This window comes from Lithobates pipiens, unplaced genomic scaffold (assembly GCF_037356315.1).
Source record: "Lithobates pipiens isolate NorthernLeopardFrog02 unplaced genomic scaffold, aLitPip1_a1.2 Scaffold_16, whole genome shotgun sequence".
Classification (NCBI taxonomy): Eukaryota; Metazoa; Chordata; class Amphibia; order Anura; family Ranidae; genus Lithobates; species Lithobates pipiens.
The window spans coordinates 528,612,877-528,632,091 of NW_027507748.1; the positions used below are offsets into that span (position 1 = coordinate 528,612,877).

General features: G+C 41.1%; 1 protein-coding gene across 3 annotated transcripts in view; it reads right to left on the reverse strand.

The window, feature by feature from the left end:
• VWA8 (von Willebrand factor A domain containing 8) overlaps positions 1-19,215 on the reverse strand; it is a 678,220-nt gene that overhangs the window by 466,278 nt on the left and 192,727 nt on the right. For all 3 annotated transcript variants that reach the window (XM_077483183.1, XM_077483182.1, XM_077483184.1), the window contains exons 11-13: positions 13,433-13,564; positions 8,569-8,703; positions 5,798-5,875 (exon numbers count right to left, since the gene is read on the reverse strand). In XM_077483183.1, coding sequence (XP_077339309.1) covers positions 5,798-5,875; positions 8,569-8,703; positions 13,433-13,564 — 345 coding nt within the window. The remainder of the gene's footprint in view (positions 1-5,797; positions 5,876-8,568; positions 8,704-13,432; positions 13,565-19,215) is intronic.

Here is a 19,215-nt window from a genome sequence, read left to right on the forward strand (position 1 = left end):
TCAGAAGCAGTGTTAACTACTCCCTAGATCAGTAGGAGGTAGATGAGTCGCCATGGGATGCCATATGAGAGAGTAGTGTCAGATGCAACAGCCTTGAGCTAGACTAGACATAAATGGTGTGAACCTTAAACATCCAGCGGCTCCCATATATGGCTGAAACATAAATTTAAAACATACCAGCATAAAAAATTGAAATTTTACAACAGCTTACCTGTAAAATACTTTTCTTTGATGTACATCACGGGACACAGCGCTATAGTAGTTACTATGGGGGTTATAGGCTACCTTCAGGTGATGGACACTGGCACACCCTAAGACAAGAAGTCCACTTCCTATATAACCCCTCCCACTACTGGGAGTACCTCAGTTTTGTAGCAAAGAAATACATGTGTATACCAAAAAGAAAGGAGGGACCTCTGTGTCCCGTGATGCAATTCAAATAAAAGGATTTCACAGGTAAGCCGTTTTAAAAATCCTATTTTCTTATCGTACATCATGGGATACAGAGCCATAGTAGTTACTATGTGGGATGTCCCATAGCAATGCCAACGGAAGGGAGGGAGACAAACCAAAAAAGTAGGGCACTAAGAGACTAGAGGACTTATACTGCAGCCTGCAGTACACTGCGCCCAAAGGCGATATCCCCATGACCTTTTACATCTATTTGATAGAACATAATAAATGTATGGACTGAAGACCAAGTTGCGGCTTTGCAGATTTGAGCCATGTAGGCTTGGTGATGCACTGCCCAGGAAGTACTCTGGTGGAGTGTTCTTTAATATGAAAAGGTGGAATTTTCCTCTTTAAACCATATGCTTGAACAATCACTTGATGAACCTATTTAAAAGTAGTAGATTTTGACGCTGCCTGTCCGCTCTTAGAAGCTTTCTTCCGCAGAACGAGGTTCTGGAAAAAATGAAGGGAGAACAATATCCTGGTTTAAATGAAAACCGGACACTACCTACGCTAGGAAATTAGGATGAGGACGCAATACAACTTGATCCTTATGAATGATCAAATATGGCTCTTTGCAAGAAAGAGCAGCTAACTCTGATACTCTTCCTGCAGAAGATATGGCAACCAGAAAAACAAATTTCCTTGTCAAAAGGACTTTTCTTGTCAAAGGGAATATCTAGTTTCGGCTCAAAAGGCTGTTTCTGTAATGCTGACAGGACTTAATTCAAGTCCCAAGGGTTCAGGGGTGACCTAACTGGAGGATTAATCCGTGTTACCCCCTGAATAAAGCTACGAACTAGAGAGTGTGAAGCAAGTGGTCCTTGAAAAAACACAGTTAAGGCCTACACCTGGCCTTTAATAGTACTCAAGGCCAGCTTCCTAGCATGAACCAAAGTAGAAACTACTGATCCTGACAGCCCACTGTCTTTCAGAATGTGGGTCTCAATAGCCAAACCATTAAATTTAGCGTTTATAAGGTAGGAAGAGAGAAGGTCTGGCCACGGTGGTAGGGTCCATGGGTCCCCTATCGCCATCGTTACGATCTCTGCCTACCAAGATCTCCTAGGCCACAAGAATCACCTCCTTCCATTCCTGCTTGATCCTGCTAAGAAGGTGCGGAAGCAGCAGAACAGGAGGGAACACATAGATTAGTGAAAACTGATCCCACATGAAAAACCAAGGCATCCGCTCCACATGCCAGGGGATCCTTTGTCCTTGACACAAAGTTGTTGATCTTTTTGATGAACCTGGATGCAAACAGATTCACATCCGGAATTCCCCATCTTTGACATGTTGACAGAAAGATGTCGGGGTGAAGAGACCATTCTCCAGGGGACAATCGTTGGCGACTCAATTAGTCCTCCTGCCAATTCTCTATTCCTGGAATGAAGACTGCAAGGAATGGGCAAGGAACGTTGTCTTCTACCCAAGATAGGATATGATTCACTTCTCTCTGGGTCGCATGACTTCTCTTGCACCCTTGGTGATTGATATAGGCCACTGTTGTGGCATTGTCGGATTGGATCCTGACAGGACAATTCCATAATTTGAGCATCTAGGGCTTCAGGGCCAGGCGTGCTGCCCAAATCTACAATATTGATGGGCAAGGTCCTTTCAGTTTTGGACCATTTTCCTTGGACAGATGCTTATTCCAGGACTGCTCCCAGACCAGAAGGCTGGCATCTGTTGCTACCACCTTCCAGGTAACTGGTAGGAAGGATTTTCCTTTTTGCAGATTCTTGGATATCAACCACAAACTGAGGCTTTGATGTATTTTGGGGGATAAACGCATTGGGAAGTCCAGAGCTTGGACCTTCTAGTTCCAAGTTGACAGGATACTGTTTTGCAGCAGTCTCAGATGAAACTGCACATAAGGAACGGCCTCAAATTAAGCCACCATCTTTCCCAACAATCTCATGCATAGTCGAATAGAAGGATTCTTTTTTGCTTTGACCAACTGAATCAGTTCACTTATGAAACTCATCTTTACCTGGGGCAAGAACACCCTCTTCTGAGCTGCATCTATGATCAGCAGCAAGGTTTGAATAAAACCCTAATCCTCGCTCTTCCAGGGGGACCACCAATAATCACTTTTTGAGACAAGAGATGATCCAAAGCCAGAAAGAGAGACTTATTTTTTTTCTGGATCTCTGGGAACGTTTGATCTGAGAAAACAAGGAGACAGGAACTCTAGTTTGAAACTTAGAGATATTGAGGAAGCCAACCTTTTGTCTCGACACTCTTCCTGCCAGACCCTTGAGAACTTCAGAAGTCATCGCCTCACTCGAGCGAGCGGGGGCGCCCCTTCATAGGGAGGTTTTAGTATTTTGTTTTGTGGGTTTCCTCTCTCAGGGCCTCTTTTGACCCTGGGCCTGACCCTGAGATTTACCTCTTGAACTTGACGGTGGAGGCAGTCGTGAATGCCTGGAGGCTGATGTTCCTGGCACCACTCAGAAAAGCTTTTTTAGTAATGACTGGATAGGAAAAGCATGAATAGCTTGGTGAGGCTTTAGCAAACCCAAACAAGAAGTGGGCTCATCAACTGACTCCGCTACTGGCAGCAAAAATGTGGAGCGGACCAATTTAGTGAGAGATTGTACCAACAACCTTTCTTGCGAACCCAATCCATCCGTATTAGACTCTTCAGAAGAGGATTCATCAGCCTCCTCCTGGTCCCCTGAGATAAATTTGTCATCTCTCACCCCCTGTTCCTCAGATTGAGAGTCCTGGGTAATGGACAGGGACCTGGTACACTTAGTCCTACTCTGGGAATGCGATTAAGGCATCAATCTTTTATTAAGCCTAAAATGGTTGAGGAAAAAGCATGTTCAGTAATATAAACAGGGGCTGCAGTGTTAATAACAACTGCAACACCCAACATCCCTGATGGCTCATTCTGACCAGTCAAAGCACTCTCAGGGAAGGATGTCATTTTTTTTAGATGGTTCTAGGCTTCCTTGTCGCATTAGAAGTCTTTCTATAGCCCTTTTTTTAGGCATTTTTACCCCCCCCCCCTTCTGACCATAGCCCGATGCACAGAGCAGCAGTACTACCAGAAGGAACGCATCCACTGCTTGAGCAATAGTCCAGCCCTGCTGCTGCTATTAATGTTCAGCCTGATGCAATAGTAAATGTAACAAAAGAAATGCCTGCGTCACCAAACCTCTTGTATGCCCCTCTTGCTCGTGTCCCTCTGTCAGCTTGCAGCAGCAATGATGGTGCTTTTAAAAACAAACATTCCCGCACTTGGCGTTGGAGGACACCAACATCACTATAAGCCACGCCCCTCCTTTTTTTTTTTTTTTAAAGGAGCTTTCCCGTGCGAGCGTGGGCCTCTTATCCGACAAACACTCAGAGGGAAAAAATGGCGTGGAGAGAACCTGGAAGCAGGGCGGCGTGCTGACCATTTTTTTTCAATTTTCTCCTGTTCTCTTCCTAATATATAGCACAAGTGGGGAGTGTCTGGTGAGGAGGAAATCCCCCCCCCCCCCCCAGACTTACTGGAGGACTGCTTGTTGGCTGGAGAGAAAAGGAAGCCTGATCTGGACACAGTGTGATCTCTTTGAGGAAGTATGAGATGGTATATGCTCCATACAGCCCCCAGTGGTGACACATAGGCATGACAACATTTACTAATCAAAGGAGACATTTCATAAGAAAATTCTAAATTTTCTTAGAAAACTCCACTTGCCTTTCCCGCCGCAGAGCTTTCTGTGGTAAAACAGACCCAATCTTCACTCTTCACAGTGGGTTCCCTTAAACCTTCATGAGCCGGGGATCCTCGGGGAACCCACAATCCTAGACCTGGTACAGCATCCTGCCAGTAAAACTTTATGGCCTTAATACCAAAAGTACTGGATCCTGGGATCCAACTAAAAAGAGAAACGTTTACAGGCAAAACTTTGTTTCTTCAGACACAAGGCCCGGGTACCATTCAATTCGGCCTAAAAGACACTTTGAATGGATCCGGCTGAATAGCTAGCCCCAGCAAGGATTTCTCCAGTGGAGGTCGGCACAGAGCATCTTCACCCGTGACCAACACCTTAGACACTGGCGAAAAAACGGAGGTACTCCCAGTAGTGGGAAGGGTTGTATAGGGAGTGGACTTATTATCTTAGGGTGTGCCAGCGTCCATCACCTGAAGGTGGCCTATAACCCACATAGTAACTACTATGGCACTGTGTCCCATGATGTACGATAAGAAACATGACCAAAGCATAAAAGCACCAGCATCCTGAGGCTGATTTCAAAGTCACAAGCCCTGCACTAACTGCAGCAGATGTCTTCGCACTCCAGACAGGTTAAAAAGATTGAGACTCCTGCATGGGCTATGGTGCCCCTACAGGAGTAGCTGCAAGGACTTTGGTACAGCCATCTTGATAAAAGGATCATCTTATAAAAAGGCCTCCACAGGAAAGAGCTATGCTTACTGAGGTTAGCTAGGTGTGGAAGAGGTTATATGGGTGATGTTCCTGCATAAAAATATAGTTTAAATATATTTTGTGTAAATAAAAACCTGAGATTTAGACTTGCAGATGAAAATGTTTTATCATACTTTGGCACTAAGTAATGAAAACTGGAACAAAGGAAATTTATATTAGGGTTGTTGTCAGCAGCATGCAGAAGGAATTTAATTTTCATATCTAGTCTGAACAATGAACAAAAAAATGAATCTGATTGGTGAGTTTCTGCTTTTCTTTACTTCAGTTTTAATAAGTTCTCATGTATTACTGTTAAGAGGTGTGAATGAGAGGATCACTGATCAGTGCACCACAGTGCGTGAAAATAAATTCTTATGGCTTGTTCAGAACAGATCCAGCATACAAAGGGAAATGCCTTGTTTCCAATTGTGTCAGTTCCCAACACAGTGTTACTGAGCTGGTTGCAACATGAACCACTGTCATGCACCACCGCTGCAGTAAACAGAACTTTATTGAAATGTCACTGGCAACGAATTAATAAAGTTCTGTGAAAAGAAAAACTGCATGATGCACCAGGATAGTGTCTCCTAGTGCACACCGTTGCCTGCATTTAGCCATTATTTTATTATATACACACAAAAACTGGATCTGTTTTTTTTTTTTTGTTTTTTTTTTCTTTCTAATGCATACATTAGAATATAGGTCATTCCTAGTTTCTGCTTTGAATTTACAAATCATTCAAGTAGAAAGTAGCTTTTACTTATTACCTGCGTCAAAATTCACCAACTACTACTTTATAATACAGACATTCATATTCATGGTACATTTTATATCAAACAAATAGTACATTTTATATCAAACTAGCATATAATGGAACTTTTTCAGTGTATTTGCTAATATTGTGAAGCTTAGAAGATTACCTGGTACAACATGACAGGCTCCACTTCATACCCAAGTACATCAGCAAATTCTTTAGCAATCACACTTTTGCCACACCCCTAGGGAAAAAGGAAGACTTTAGTGAATGCACTCTAAATTATGGTGGAATTAATGTATATTCCACATCAAATTAAAGTCCGAGTCTCTCGCTTGTTTCTTCATTTTATGTTAAACCCTATTTATTGTGATCAACTTTATCTTGGACCACATCTAAAGCACAAACTTGCATTATAAGTGTATTTACCTTATTTCCTGATAATGAACAAAACTGTTAACCCCTTCCTGCCGAGCGTACGCAGATGTGCGTACTCGGCTTCCGGGGGGTATACCGGGATGATGCCCACACCTGCAGGCATCATCCCGGTACAGTTTTTACAGCGGACGAATGGCTATCCAGCCATAACAATCGCTCGGCTGTTATGTCGGAGGAGCGGGAGGGGACGACCCCCCTCCCGCCACTGTTACCGGTGCTCCCGTTCGATCGGGAGCACCGATTCAAGATGTGATGCCTCAGGCTGCTGGGGAGGAACTGGAATGACACCGTAATCAGCGTCATTCCAGTCTCCTAATAGTAAACACGGAAGCAACGTCATGACGTCACTTCCCGTTTACTCGGCTGCCAATGGCGCCGGTTTTACAAAAATATACAGTATTCAGAATCGTTGTTTTCGGCTATCTGAATACTTTGAAGTGTAAAGGAGGGGTGGGGGGTCTTTTAGACCCCCAATCCCTCCATAAAGAGTACCTGTCACCACCTATTACTGTCACAAGGGATGTTTACATTCCTTGTGACAGCAATAAAAGTGATCAAAAAATTTTTTTTTTTTAAACAATTTATTCATTTAAAAAAATAAAAAAATAAATAAAATAAAATTTTAAAGCGCTCGCCATCGCCGAGAGCTCATGAAGCAAAGAAAACGCATACGGAAGTCGGGTCCGCATATGTAAGCAGTGTTCAAATCACACACGTGAGGTATCGCCACAAGAGCAATAATTCTAGCACTAGACCTCCTCTGTAACACTAACCTGGTAACCGTAAAAAAAAATGTAAGCGTCGACTATTGAGATTTTTAGGTACCGTACTTTGTCGTCATTCCACAAGTGCGTGCGATTATAAAGTGTGACATGTTTGGTATCTATTTACTTGGCGTAACATTATCTTTCACATTATGCAAAAAATTGCATGAAAGTGTCCCTTTTCCCAAAAAGTTGCGTTTAAAACTCCGCTGCGCAAATACCGTGACATAAAATATTGCAACAATCGCCGTTTTATTCTCTAGAGTCTCTGCTAAATATATATATATATATATATATATATATATATATATATATATATAATGTTTGGGGGTTCCAAGTAATTTTCTAGCAAAAAATATGTATTTTAACTTGTAAACACCAAATTCCAAAAATAGGCTTAGTCATGAAAGGGTTAAAGATCCTTCAACCTGCTGTTAACTCACTTAAGTTTTGTATCATACACTATGTTACTGAAAGTATTGAGACACCTGCCTTTATACACACATGAACTTTAATGGCATCCCAGTCTTAGACTGTAGGGTTCAACATTAAGTTGGCCCACTCATTGCAGCTATAACAGCTTCAAGTCTTCTGGGAAGGCTGTCCACAAGGTTTAGGAGCGTGTTTAAGGAAGTATTTGACCATTCTTTCAAAAGCCCATTTGTGAGGTCAGGCATTGATGTTGGAGAGAAGGCCTGGCTCCCAGCCTGCGCTCTAATTCATCCCAAGGTGCTCTAATGGGTTGAGGTCGGGACTCTATGCAGACCAGTCAAGTTCCTCCACCCAAAACTAGCTCATCCAGATCTTTTATGGACCTCTCTTTGTGCACTGGTCCATATAATTTGCTGAAGGAGGTTGGTGTGGGGTTGTTTTTCAGGGGTTGGGCTTGACAACATATTTCCAGTAAAGAGAACCCTTAAGGCATCAGCATAGAAAGACATTTTTGACAATTCCATGCTCTCAACTTTGTGAGAACAATTTGGGGTTGGCCCTCTCTGTTCCAACATGACTGCGCACCAGTGCACAAAGCAAGATTCATAAGAACGTGGATGAGCAAATTCTAACTTCAACCCAATAAAACACCTTTGGAATGAATTCGATCAGAGACTGTGAGCCAGGACTTCTTTCCTTTTGGAATAATGGTCAAACTTTCCCATAGACACACTCCTAAACCTTGTGGACAGCTTTTCCGGCAGAATTGAAGCCGTTATAGCTGCAGGGGGGGGGGGGGGGGGGCAACTCAATATTGAACCCTATGGACAAAGACTGGGATGCCATTTAAGTTCACATGTGTGTAAAGGCAGGCTTCCCAATACTTTTGGTAATATGGTGTATGTTAACAAATATCACAGAGAGGGGAATGCATTAAGCATACGTTAAACTTTCAAATTTCTCTACAAAAGTTTAGTTAACCCAAAACTGCTATTTCATACATGATGGATATTGAACAATTAAATCAACAAATGGTTTCTAATGTTCACATTCGAAACACAAGGGGGTTCTCAGTTTTCCTCTAATAATGTAGAGTAGAGTAATTTAATGTAGCAGTAGAAGCGAGACTCAATGGTGTACAAAACCAGAGCTCAGGACTATGAAGGGCAGATTTCCCCTCAGCCATAATGGCTTGAAGGAAAATTCAGTAATGCTATTCATTCTGTATGTCCACAGATATAAATGTATAAACCTTAAAAAACCTAAAACTTTAAAATTAAAGCCATAACATCTAGAACAATACCTTTCCTCCAATCAGACACATGTCTTTAACCATGTGAGACTGCATCATTTCTGCCAGCAGCTGCTCGTGGGTACTGGTCCTTATAAATGTAGAAAGCTTGGAATTTAAGTGCAAGGGTCGGGTTCCTGAGGCCATCTGTTTAAAAATAATGTCACCCGTCAACAGAAGAGCAAGGGGTAGACGCATGGTAATGATGTCTTAATATGCTTTAAAATTGTGTTCTCTCTCTCTTAGTTAGAAATTATTTATATTATCTATGAAAATGCTTGCTGCAGGAAAAAAAAAACACCAGGATTAGATAGGTTTCTCAGTATTGGATTGAAATGGTTCTTGTGCAAAGTTGCATGGGATTATTAGACAAACATCTTCTTCAATCTCCATCTTTGTGTATATACTGTAGAACAAACTCCAGCTAGTCAGAAAATATTGACCTGACCATTGGTGTAACTGTATGGAACAAGAAAGATGTCACAATATTTCATGTATATTATGATATGGGGGTCGTTAGCTCAGTGGTAGAAGCATTTTTAAGTGAGACCATGCCAGTCTGAACTTTGTTTTTGGGCTTGCCAGACCATTTTTATTAAACAAGACTCAAAGTAAAGTCCATAAAAGTTGTCCATGCAGGGCTGCTCTTGTCACTGGTCCCTCAGACTGTGTCACTAGCTCTCCCAGCTCTCTGAACTCGCTCCTGGCTCAGTCAGCCTTTAGTCAAATCTCACGGTTGAATGGACCCACAGCTAGGTTCTTCTGGACTCTCTGACCTGAGACTTAGAGATTCCCTCAGTCCCATGGACTTGTCTAGTTGTCCCAGTGTTCTTGGTCCCCCAGACCCTCTCTTCGTCTCCCAGATTTGCGTAGCTGCCTCCACTCCAACATGGAGTACAGTCTCTCAGGTTGCGCATCTTGGTCTTCAGACAGGAGGCTGGAGCTCTGAGCTCTACCCAAGCCTTGCTGCAAGTGTACACACCTGTACACGCGCACAATCTGCAGGTCTCCAGTAAAACCAAGACAAAGGATTGAAGGATCCATCCCACCAGAGACACTTTGAAGCCTTCAAGCTCAAGGCCCACTCAGGGATTACAAAATTTGGAGAACACGGACAAACCTTCTCCATTCAAAAACAATGCTCTGTAGCTTCACACACTGCCTTAATGCAAACTATATGTGTATTTTTCCTATAATCACACTGTAGCAAGGCCTAGCACTGTCACAATATTATTATTACATTATTATACACGATTTATATAGTGCCAACAGTTTATGCAGTGCTTTACAAAGTGGAGGGAGGACAGCATAATTACAGTAAAGTTCAACACAGAAAGGACAGGAAGGCCCTTCTCGTAGAGGGAGATGGTGGTGGTACAAAAGTTAATAGATGCAGGGAATGATTTGATGGGGGTGGCAATATAGAGTGTACTTGTTACAAATTTGCACAAATTTACATATTGTTGCTCATAATGACAACTGTGAATATGTTGTGTACCCAAATAAACAACAATAAAAACTATGAAACAAAAAGTTCAGGAGAGAAAGTATAATGTCTGTTTTCATTTTGGAGAGTTTGAGGGGATGCAAAATAGCAAACACTTAAGATGTTAGGGGCATTTATAAAGCAGTGAATGTGACTTTCAAACATTCACCAGTCATGTATCAATCCCTGTCATTTAAAACATGTGTACCTGAAAGATTTACGTGCATTGACTGCTTTGAGTATGTCATATGTGCCCCTTTATAAAAACATTAAAAGATAAGCTGACAGGGAATTTGCCACTTTTTTACTCCACCCAAAATAAAAAATAAAAAAAGCAGTTAGTTAATTAGAAAAACGTTGACCATACTAAGGGATAATATAGACAAACCTTTTTTGTTGATTGGATTTTTTTTTTGTTTTGGCTAGAGTAAGGAGGGTTAAAAATCCTAGTCAGTTTATCTTTTGATAATCTCGTGTTGGGAAGATTCTCCTTCACTTTCTCTTCGAGAGTAAGGAAGGATTAAAATCCCTGACAGATCATATTTTGCTGTCACTTCCTCTTCCCAAGATGCAACAGGAAGTGAAGGGAACTGTCCACAATGTAAGCCCCCTCTTATACAGTTGGCCCCAGAAAAGTCTCCCCATTGGAAGACTTATACTCTCTTGTTCTTGTGAGAAAACTCAACTTTTGAATTTTCCCGCAACAGAAGTAGTATAGTATAGTAGAAGTATAAAAACTGACAGAAGATCTAAATCTTCCCTACTCTATTCAAAACAACAACAAAACAATGCTTTCTTGAATATTTTTATAATAAAAAGAGGGAGAGCATGGTGATCATAAAATATGAATGATTATATAGGGGAGAAAAGAGAATGTGCAGCCAGATAGTCCACACTCTCAAATTTAGACATACAAGATATATGTGTATATATTAGTTTCTTGAAGGTCATGGAGGAATTGGAATAAAATGACCCATTGTGATTTTGTAGGAAAGGGATCAGACATCTATCAAAGTACTACTGTCTTCCCAGCCAAGAGTACAAATGTATGTTGGGTAGTGGTAAAAATAAAGTCACTAAGTATTCCTAAAATACAAACTTGCTGGGTTAGTTCAATAGGGCAGCCCATCATGCGGTGTAAACTTACGGAACTGCTCAAGACCAGTTAAAAATGAGGGAAAGTCTATATCAAATATGTAATTGAGTATTGTAAGCTAAATCATTTAAGTCAGATAAGGTGGCATGAAGAGAATAGAAATGCCATTTTATTTGGGTTAAGTTGAGAAGTATGGGTTATATTTGAATGTGTCTATCCCGCAGCAAGACTTTGGCGCTGATTTACTAAAGACAAACAGACTGTGCACTTTGCAAGTGCAGTTTTACTAATTTTCCCCAGAGCTTAATGAATCAGGAAAAAAAAAAAAAAATTTGATTGCACATGATTGGATAATTTATAATTATTTATAATTTATAATTTGCCTTTATTAAATCAATCCCTTCATGTGGCACCTTCAGACACTCCTCCCAATCTTCTTTATCAAAATTAGTGAAGTCTTTCTGACACAATCAGAGTGACTTAACCACTTCAATACCAGGCACTTAAGCACCTTCCTGCCCAGACGAATTTTGAGCTTTCAGCGCTGTCGCACTTTGAATGACAATTGCGCGTTCATGCTACACTGTACCCGAAGAAAATATTTATAATTTTGTTCCCACAAATAGAGCTTTCTTTTGGTGGTATTTGATCACCTCTGGGATTTTTATTTTCTGCTAAATAAAAAAAGAACGAAAATTATGAAAAAAAAACATTGTTTTTATTTTTTGTTTCAGTTACAAAACTTTGTAAATAAGTACGTTTTCTCCTTCACTGATGGGCACTGACGGGGCTGCAGTGATGGGCACTGATAAGGTGGCACCAATGAAGTTACACTGATAGGCGGCACTGATAGGTGGCACCGATATGCAACACAGGCACTGATAGGCAGCACGGATGGGCACTGATAGGCGGCACAGAAGGGCACTGATAGGCGGCACAGAAGGGCACTGATAGGCGGCACAGAAGGGCACTGATAGGCGGCACAGAAGGGCACTGATAGGCGGCACAGAAGGGCACTGATAGGCAGCACAGAAGGGCACTGATAGGCAGCACGGATGGGCAGCACGGATGGGCACTGATGGGCAGCACGGATGGGCACTGATGGGCAGCATGGATGGGCACTGATGGGCGGCATTGTAGTGTACAGTATTGTAGGGATGGACGCCAATCAGTGCCAAACAATGCATGGCAATCAGTGATGCCCATTGTGGGCACTGATTGGCATCCCTAGTGGTCTAGGGGGGCATACCTGGTGCTGGGCATCCCTGGTGGTCCAGTGTGGCCATCCTCGGGGGGGTGCACTGATAATCAATCAGCACAGACCCCCCCGTCAGAAGAGCAGCCAATCGGGTCTCCTCTACTTGCGTCTGATAGACGCGAGTGAGGAAAAGCTGATCACCGGCTCTTCCTATTTACACTGTGATCAGCCATGATTGGACACGGTTGATCACATGGTAAAGAGTCTCCATCAGAGACTCTTTACAGGGATCGTAGTTGTGGTGTGTCAGACTGACACACCACAACAAGGATCGCAGTGATGCGTGCCCCCGGGGGCGTGCAGCTGTTTAATATCCTGATCACATCATATGACGTCCGGTCAGGATATTAAAACCACTTTGCCACCGTCATTTTGCTATATGGCGGACGGCAAGTGGTTAAGTACATTTGATTTTGCCTTAAAAGCAATAACCATTTTTAAAGGTGACCAAAATCATTTTAAAATCACCATCTTTGACAACTTGCAAAGTGAGCATTCTATAGAAATGCATCAATTAATAGAGACCAACAGGCATGTCTAAGTTGGATTAAAAGCCAAAGAAAGCAGGTTCAAAGAGTCCTGCAGCTGTGAAAATGATTTGACAGCATAATTTTCTAATAGTTGATAAGTATTTTGTTTTGTAGGGAAATGTTGATTAAATTAGTGCAGTATGATAAGATGCCAAAGTAATCTATGAAATACATAGCTGACAAAAGACAGCTGACACACAAGAAAGCATGAACCTTGCACAGGCACAGAAAACACCACTACATAAGCAGACATACTAATTATTATACATATAATGAAATTAAAATGCAATGGTTAAGATACAGTTCTTTTATTCTGTGCAAACGTCTTCAAAGTGAAATTGCTACATCATGTGGATTATTAAGGAAGAGAATGCTGAAACCCTAAAGTTGTCCCTTCCTTTTAATTAAAAAAAATACCACACACTTGAAGTTTTGCTTTAATTTGCAATATACTGTACAGTGTATCAATATTCTTATCTGACAAAATGATTAATAAAGCACCTTACCTCCACTGAGATGTTCTTGTCACCAGATCGTATAGTTACTGCTGCTTGAGGGCTATCAGAATTTTGCACTGAATCTACATTCATAATTGCCAAAGAATCGGGGTGCTTTCCAGAGTCTGACAGTTCAAATCTCTGAAAACATGGCAAGTTATTAATAAAAAAAAAAAAAAAAATAGCATTAAAACATATATAGGATAAACAAAATACAATTGCTTGATGTGCTAATTTGTATTTATTATACCACTACTTATTTTATCACAAAATTATTTTTTCCAAAAAACGTTCAATTCACAAACATAATTGTCACCAAGATGTGTAACCTGAACAAGAAAAAAACAACTTAGAAAATGTATGGAAAAAAGGCTACACCAAACCATTTCCAATGTTTTAGCTGAATTCTCACAGCACATGAAAGCAGTTTTTATGCCCAAGAAATACAAAAAAAACACAAGCAAAATAAATGACACATCTGGACACACCACTTCATGCTTTCTAACCCTTGGTACTTTTTGTCTAAATTGAAAGTGGATGTAAACCCTCATATGTACCCAGTGAAGTTCACAGCCTCAGATGATACACAGGGATGAAACAAATCTCCTTATATAAGTTGTACATGTATATTTGCTGTCTTCACCTTTACCGACTGTTTAGAATGCGATTTTTCACTTCCTCATTCATCTGTAGGAGGAGATCATGCTAGACACTGACAAAATCTGATTGAAAAAAAGGCACTCACCCCCTCCCCACACATGCAGAGCATGCCTGTGAATTGTGCAGCTGCCTGATAATCAATTTATAGCAACCACCGACACACCGGTCTATCTCCAGCCTCAGAGAGCTTGTCAAAAGTTATCAGGCTGATAACAGAGGAAGGGGCAGGACAGAGCTACAAGACAACGTGCTTTCAAGAGAGATAACAAAACACTGCAAATAGATGTGCCTAGCTCAAATTTCATGAAAGGGATTTACATCCACTTTAACCACTTAAGGACCAGCTGCTACAGTTATACTGCGGCAGGATGGCGCACCCTGGGCGAATTGTCGTCATGGTATGTCAGCCGCTTTAAGAGCTCTAGGGGGTGTGCGCTCCCACGGCGTGATGCCAGAGCCGATGCTCGTGGCCTGCGGTCACAATGCCCGCTGGCCACCCACGATTGTCCCTGACAGAGACAGAATGGAGATCTGTCAATGTAAACAAACAGATCTCCATTCTGTCAGGGGAGGAGACACAGATCTGCTGCTCCTAAAGATTAGGAACAGTGATCGGTCTCTTCCTCCAGGCAGTCCCATCCCCCTCACAGGTAGAACACACAAGGGAACACATTTAACCCCTTAATCGCCTCCTCTAGTGTTAACCCCTTTCCTGCCAGTGACATTTATACAGTAATCAGTGGCTATTAGCTCTGATCATTGTATAAATGGTAATAGTCCCCAAAAAAGTGTCAAAAGTGTCCGATCTGTCCGCCGCAATGGCACAGTCCCGCTAAAGATAGCTTATCGCCGCCATTACTGGTAAAAAAAAAAAAATCTATAATAAAAATGGCATAAATCTATCCCCCATTTTGTAGACGCTATAACGTTTGCACAAACCAATCAATATAATCTTATTATGATTTTTTATCAAAAATATGTAGAAGAATATATATCGTCCTAAACTGATGAAGAATTTTTTTTTCTTTTGGTGGGATATTTATTATATATATATATATATATGTATATATATGTATATATTATAGCAAAAAGTAAAAAAAAAAAATATTTATATTTATATATATATATATATATATATATATATATATATATATATATATATATATATATATATATAATAAACATAGGAGGTGATCAAATACCCCCAAAAGAAAGCTCTATTTGTGGGAAAGAAGGATGTCAATTTTGTTTGGGTTCAGCATCTCACGACCGCAAAATTGTCAGTTAAAGCGGTACAGTGCCGTATCGCAAAAAATGGCCTGGTCATTAAGGGGGCAAATCCTTCCGGTCTTTAAGTGGTTAAACATGAAAAAGAAAATAAAGGCATGAAAATAAAAAATGTAGTACAAGTATCAACCACATATATTGGTTTTTAAAGTAGAAGTTTAAGGCTATAATGTGACCGAATCACAGAAAGCAGTGACATCACCCACTGATTTCCACTGCTCTGAGCATTGTTGGCGAGGAAGCAAGTCCTCCCGCCAGTTGCGCATTACACAGAAAAGATTTGGCTTTTCAGTCATATGAATGCATAGAAAAACTGGAGTTAGTACTTACCGGTAACTCCTTTTCCGGTGGTCTTCCAGGACAGCCCTTGAGAGATGGAGCTCCTCCCATCGACACAGGAAACACATTGCCACAGTTCAAAAAGGCGGTCCCTCAGGTCCCTGGTCAGTCATTCACAAAGAACCGCAAAACATACAGTGCCTTGCGAAAGTATTCGGCCCCCTTGAACTTTTCAACCTTTTGCCACATTTCAGGCTTCAAACATAAAGATATAAAAAAAAACATTTTTGTGAAGAATCATCAACAAGTGGGACACAATTGTGAAGTGGAATGAAATCTATTAGATTTTTGAAACTTTTTTAACTAATAAAAAAAATGAAAAGTGGGGCATGCAAAATTATTTGGCCCCCTTGCGTTAATACTTTGTAGAGCCACCTTTTGCTGCGATTACAGCTGCAAGTCGCTTATGGTATGTCACTATCAGTTTTGCACATTGAGAGACTGAAATTCTTGCCCATTCTTCCTTGCAAAACACCTTGAGCTCAGTGAGGTTGGATGGAGAACGTTTGTGAACAGCAGTTTTCAGCTCTTTCCACAGATTCTCGATTGGATTCAGGTCTGGACTTTGACTTGGCCATTCAAACACCTGGATATGTTTATTTGTGAACCATTCCTTTGTAGATTTTGCTGTATGTTTGGGATCATTGTCTTGTTGGAAGATAAATCTCCGTCCCAGTTTCAGGTCTTTTGCAGACTCCAACAGGTTTTCATCCAGAATGGTCTTGTATTTGGCTGCATCCATCTTCCCCTCAATTTTAACCATCTTCCCTGTCCCTGCTGAAGAAAAGCAGGCCCAAACCATGATGCTGCCACCACCATGTTTGACAGTGGGGATGGTGTGTTGAGGATGATGAGCTGTGTTGCTTTTACGCCAAACATATCGTTTTGCATTGTGGGCAAAATGTTTGATTTTGGTTTCATCTGACCAGAGCACCTTCTTCCACATGTTTGGTGTGTCTCCCAGGTGGCTTTTTATGGATATCTTTGAGAAATGGCTTTCTTCTTGCCACTCTTCCATAAAGGCCAGATTTGTGCAGTGTACGACTGATTGTTGTCCTATGGACAGACTCTCCCACCTCAGCTGTAGTTCTCTGCAGTTCATCCAGAGTGATCATGGGCCTCTCGGCTGCATCTCTGATCAGTCTTCTCCTTGTCTGAGCTGAAAGTTTAGAGGGACAGCCAGGTCTTGGTAGATTTGCAGTGGTCTGATACTCCTTCCATTTCAAAATGATCGCTTGCACAGTGCTACTTGGGATGTTTAAAGCTTGGGAAATCTTTTTGTATCCAAATCCAGCTTTAAACTTCTCCACAACAGTATTACGGACCTGCCTGGTGTGTTCCTTTGGTCTTCATGATGCTCTCTGCGCTTTCAACAGAACCCTGAGACTATCACAGAGCAGGCGCATTTATACAGAGACTTGATTACACACAGGTGGATTCTATTTATCACCATCAGTCATTTAGGACAACATTGGATCATTCAGAGATCCTCGCTGAACTTCTGGAGTGAGTTTGCTGCACTGAAAGTAAAGGGGCTGAATAATTTTGCACGCACCACTTTTCAGTTTTTTATTTGCTTAAAAAGTTTAAATTATCCAATAGATTTCGTTCCACTTCACAATTGTGTCCCACTTGTTGGTGATTCTTCACAAAAAATTTAAATTTTATATCTTTATGTTTGAAGCCTGAAATGTGGAAAAAGGTTGAAAAGTTCAAGGGGGCCGAATACTTTCGCAAGGCACTGTATAAACCATAACAGGTAATAACATTAGTACATCACTATAATCAAATAAAGGGTGGGATCGTGCTGTCCTGGAAGACCACCGGAAAAGGAGTTACTGGTAAGTACTAACTCCAGTTTTCCCAAATGTTCTTCCAGGACAGCCCTTGAGAGGATCCCCAAGTACTTACCAGATTAGGGGGGGGACCACGGCCTGGAGGACTTTCCTCCCAAAGGCCTGATCCTGACTAGACATTAGGTCCAGTCGGTAATGCCTTGTAAAGGTGGAAAAGCTTGACCATGTGGCTGCTTTACATACCTGCTCCGGGGTGGCACCAGCTCTTTCTGCCCAGGATGCAGACAATGCTCTTGTGGAGTGAGCTTTCACACCCTCAGGAGGATCTCTATTCAAGGCCTTATACCCCTCTGTTATAGCTAGCCTAATCCATCTAGCTATGGTTACTTTTGAAGCTTTTTGCCCCCTACGCTGCCCGAAAAAAAGGACAAAAAGGGAGTCAAAGATTCTGAATGGATTTGTTACTTTAAGGCCTCATGCACATGGACGTTTTTACAGCCACTTTTTTGAGCTTTTTTTGCAGCTTAAAAACGGCCATCCATGTTAGTCTATGGCTTCATGCCCACCTAGGCGTTTTTGAGCTGCAAATGGCATAGGCGTTTTTAAGCTGTAAAAAAAACCCAGGACCAGTGCGTTCCGTGGCGTGGAGCTAGAGCTGTAAAAACGCGAATCGCGGGAAAACGCGCAAAAACGCGCATAAACGCGCAAAAACGCGCATAAACGCGCAACATATTTTCTTTGTTTTCTGAGTGCTATAGCCAAGAGATGTGTTTCTTAAAAAACGCTCCTTAACGCTAACGCTACAAAACGCGCAAAAACGCGCAAAAACGCCACTGCAAAACGCGGTAAAAATAACGTTTTTAACAACACTTTTTCCAGGCATCGGAGCTAGCTTTGCAGCCAGTTTTTTAAAACGTCCGTGTGCATGAGCACTTAGATATTCTAGAATACACCTACTCACATCCAATAAATTAAAAAGTTTCTTTCTCATTTGCTGCATTTTGGCAAAATGAGGGGAGGACAATATCTTGTGACCTATGGAAGCTAGATGCTACCTTTGGTAAGAACCCAGGGTCTGTCTTTAGAATGACTCTGTCTTCTAGGATCTGTAAAAACGGTTCCCTGATGGAAAGGGCTTGAATTTCACTGACCCTACGGGCTGAAGTGATTGCCACCAGGAGTACTGTCTTAAATGTAATAAGCCTTAGGGAGGCCTCTGAGATATGCGCATATTTACACATTATATGTATTTGTTTTTGTATTTATCCAATTTATATTTCGTTTATATTCACTATTACATATTATGATAATTTTGTAATTGTGTTTATTTTCAATATACAAATAATTTATGCCCAGTATGTGGTGGCATTTATTTCATATGTACACATCTTTATATAAGATTTATGCATATACAATTTTTGCTATTCCACTTTTATATATATATATATATATATATATATATATATATATATATATATATATATATATATATCTTTTCATTTTAAACCTATATATATAGGTTTCCAGATTTTTATTGGGAATATGGTTTATCTCACATCGGATTTATTGTGATCCCCCCCTGTGTATATAATCTATGACAGTCGTAATTGTATGTTACAATTTCGCTATTAGGAGCCACGTTATAGTATGGCTATTTTTTCATTCTTTCCCTTATCCAATATGGAATAATTAAGGTTTTTTGCCATCAAT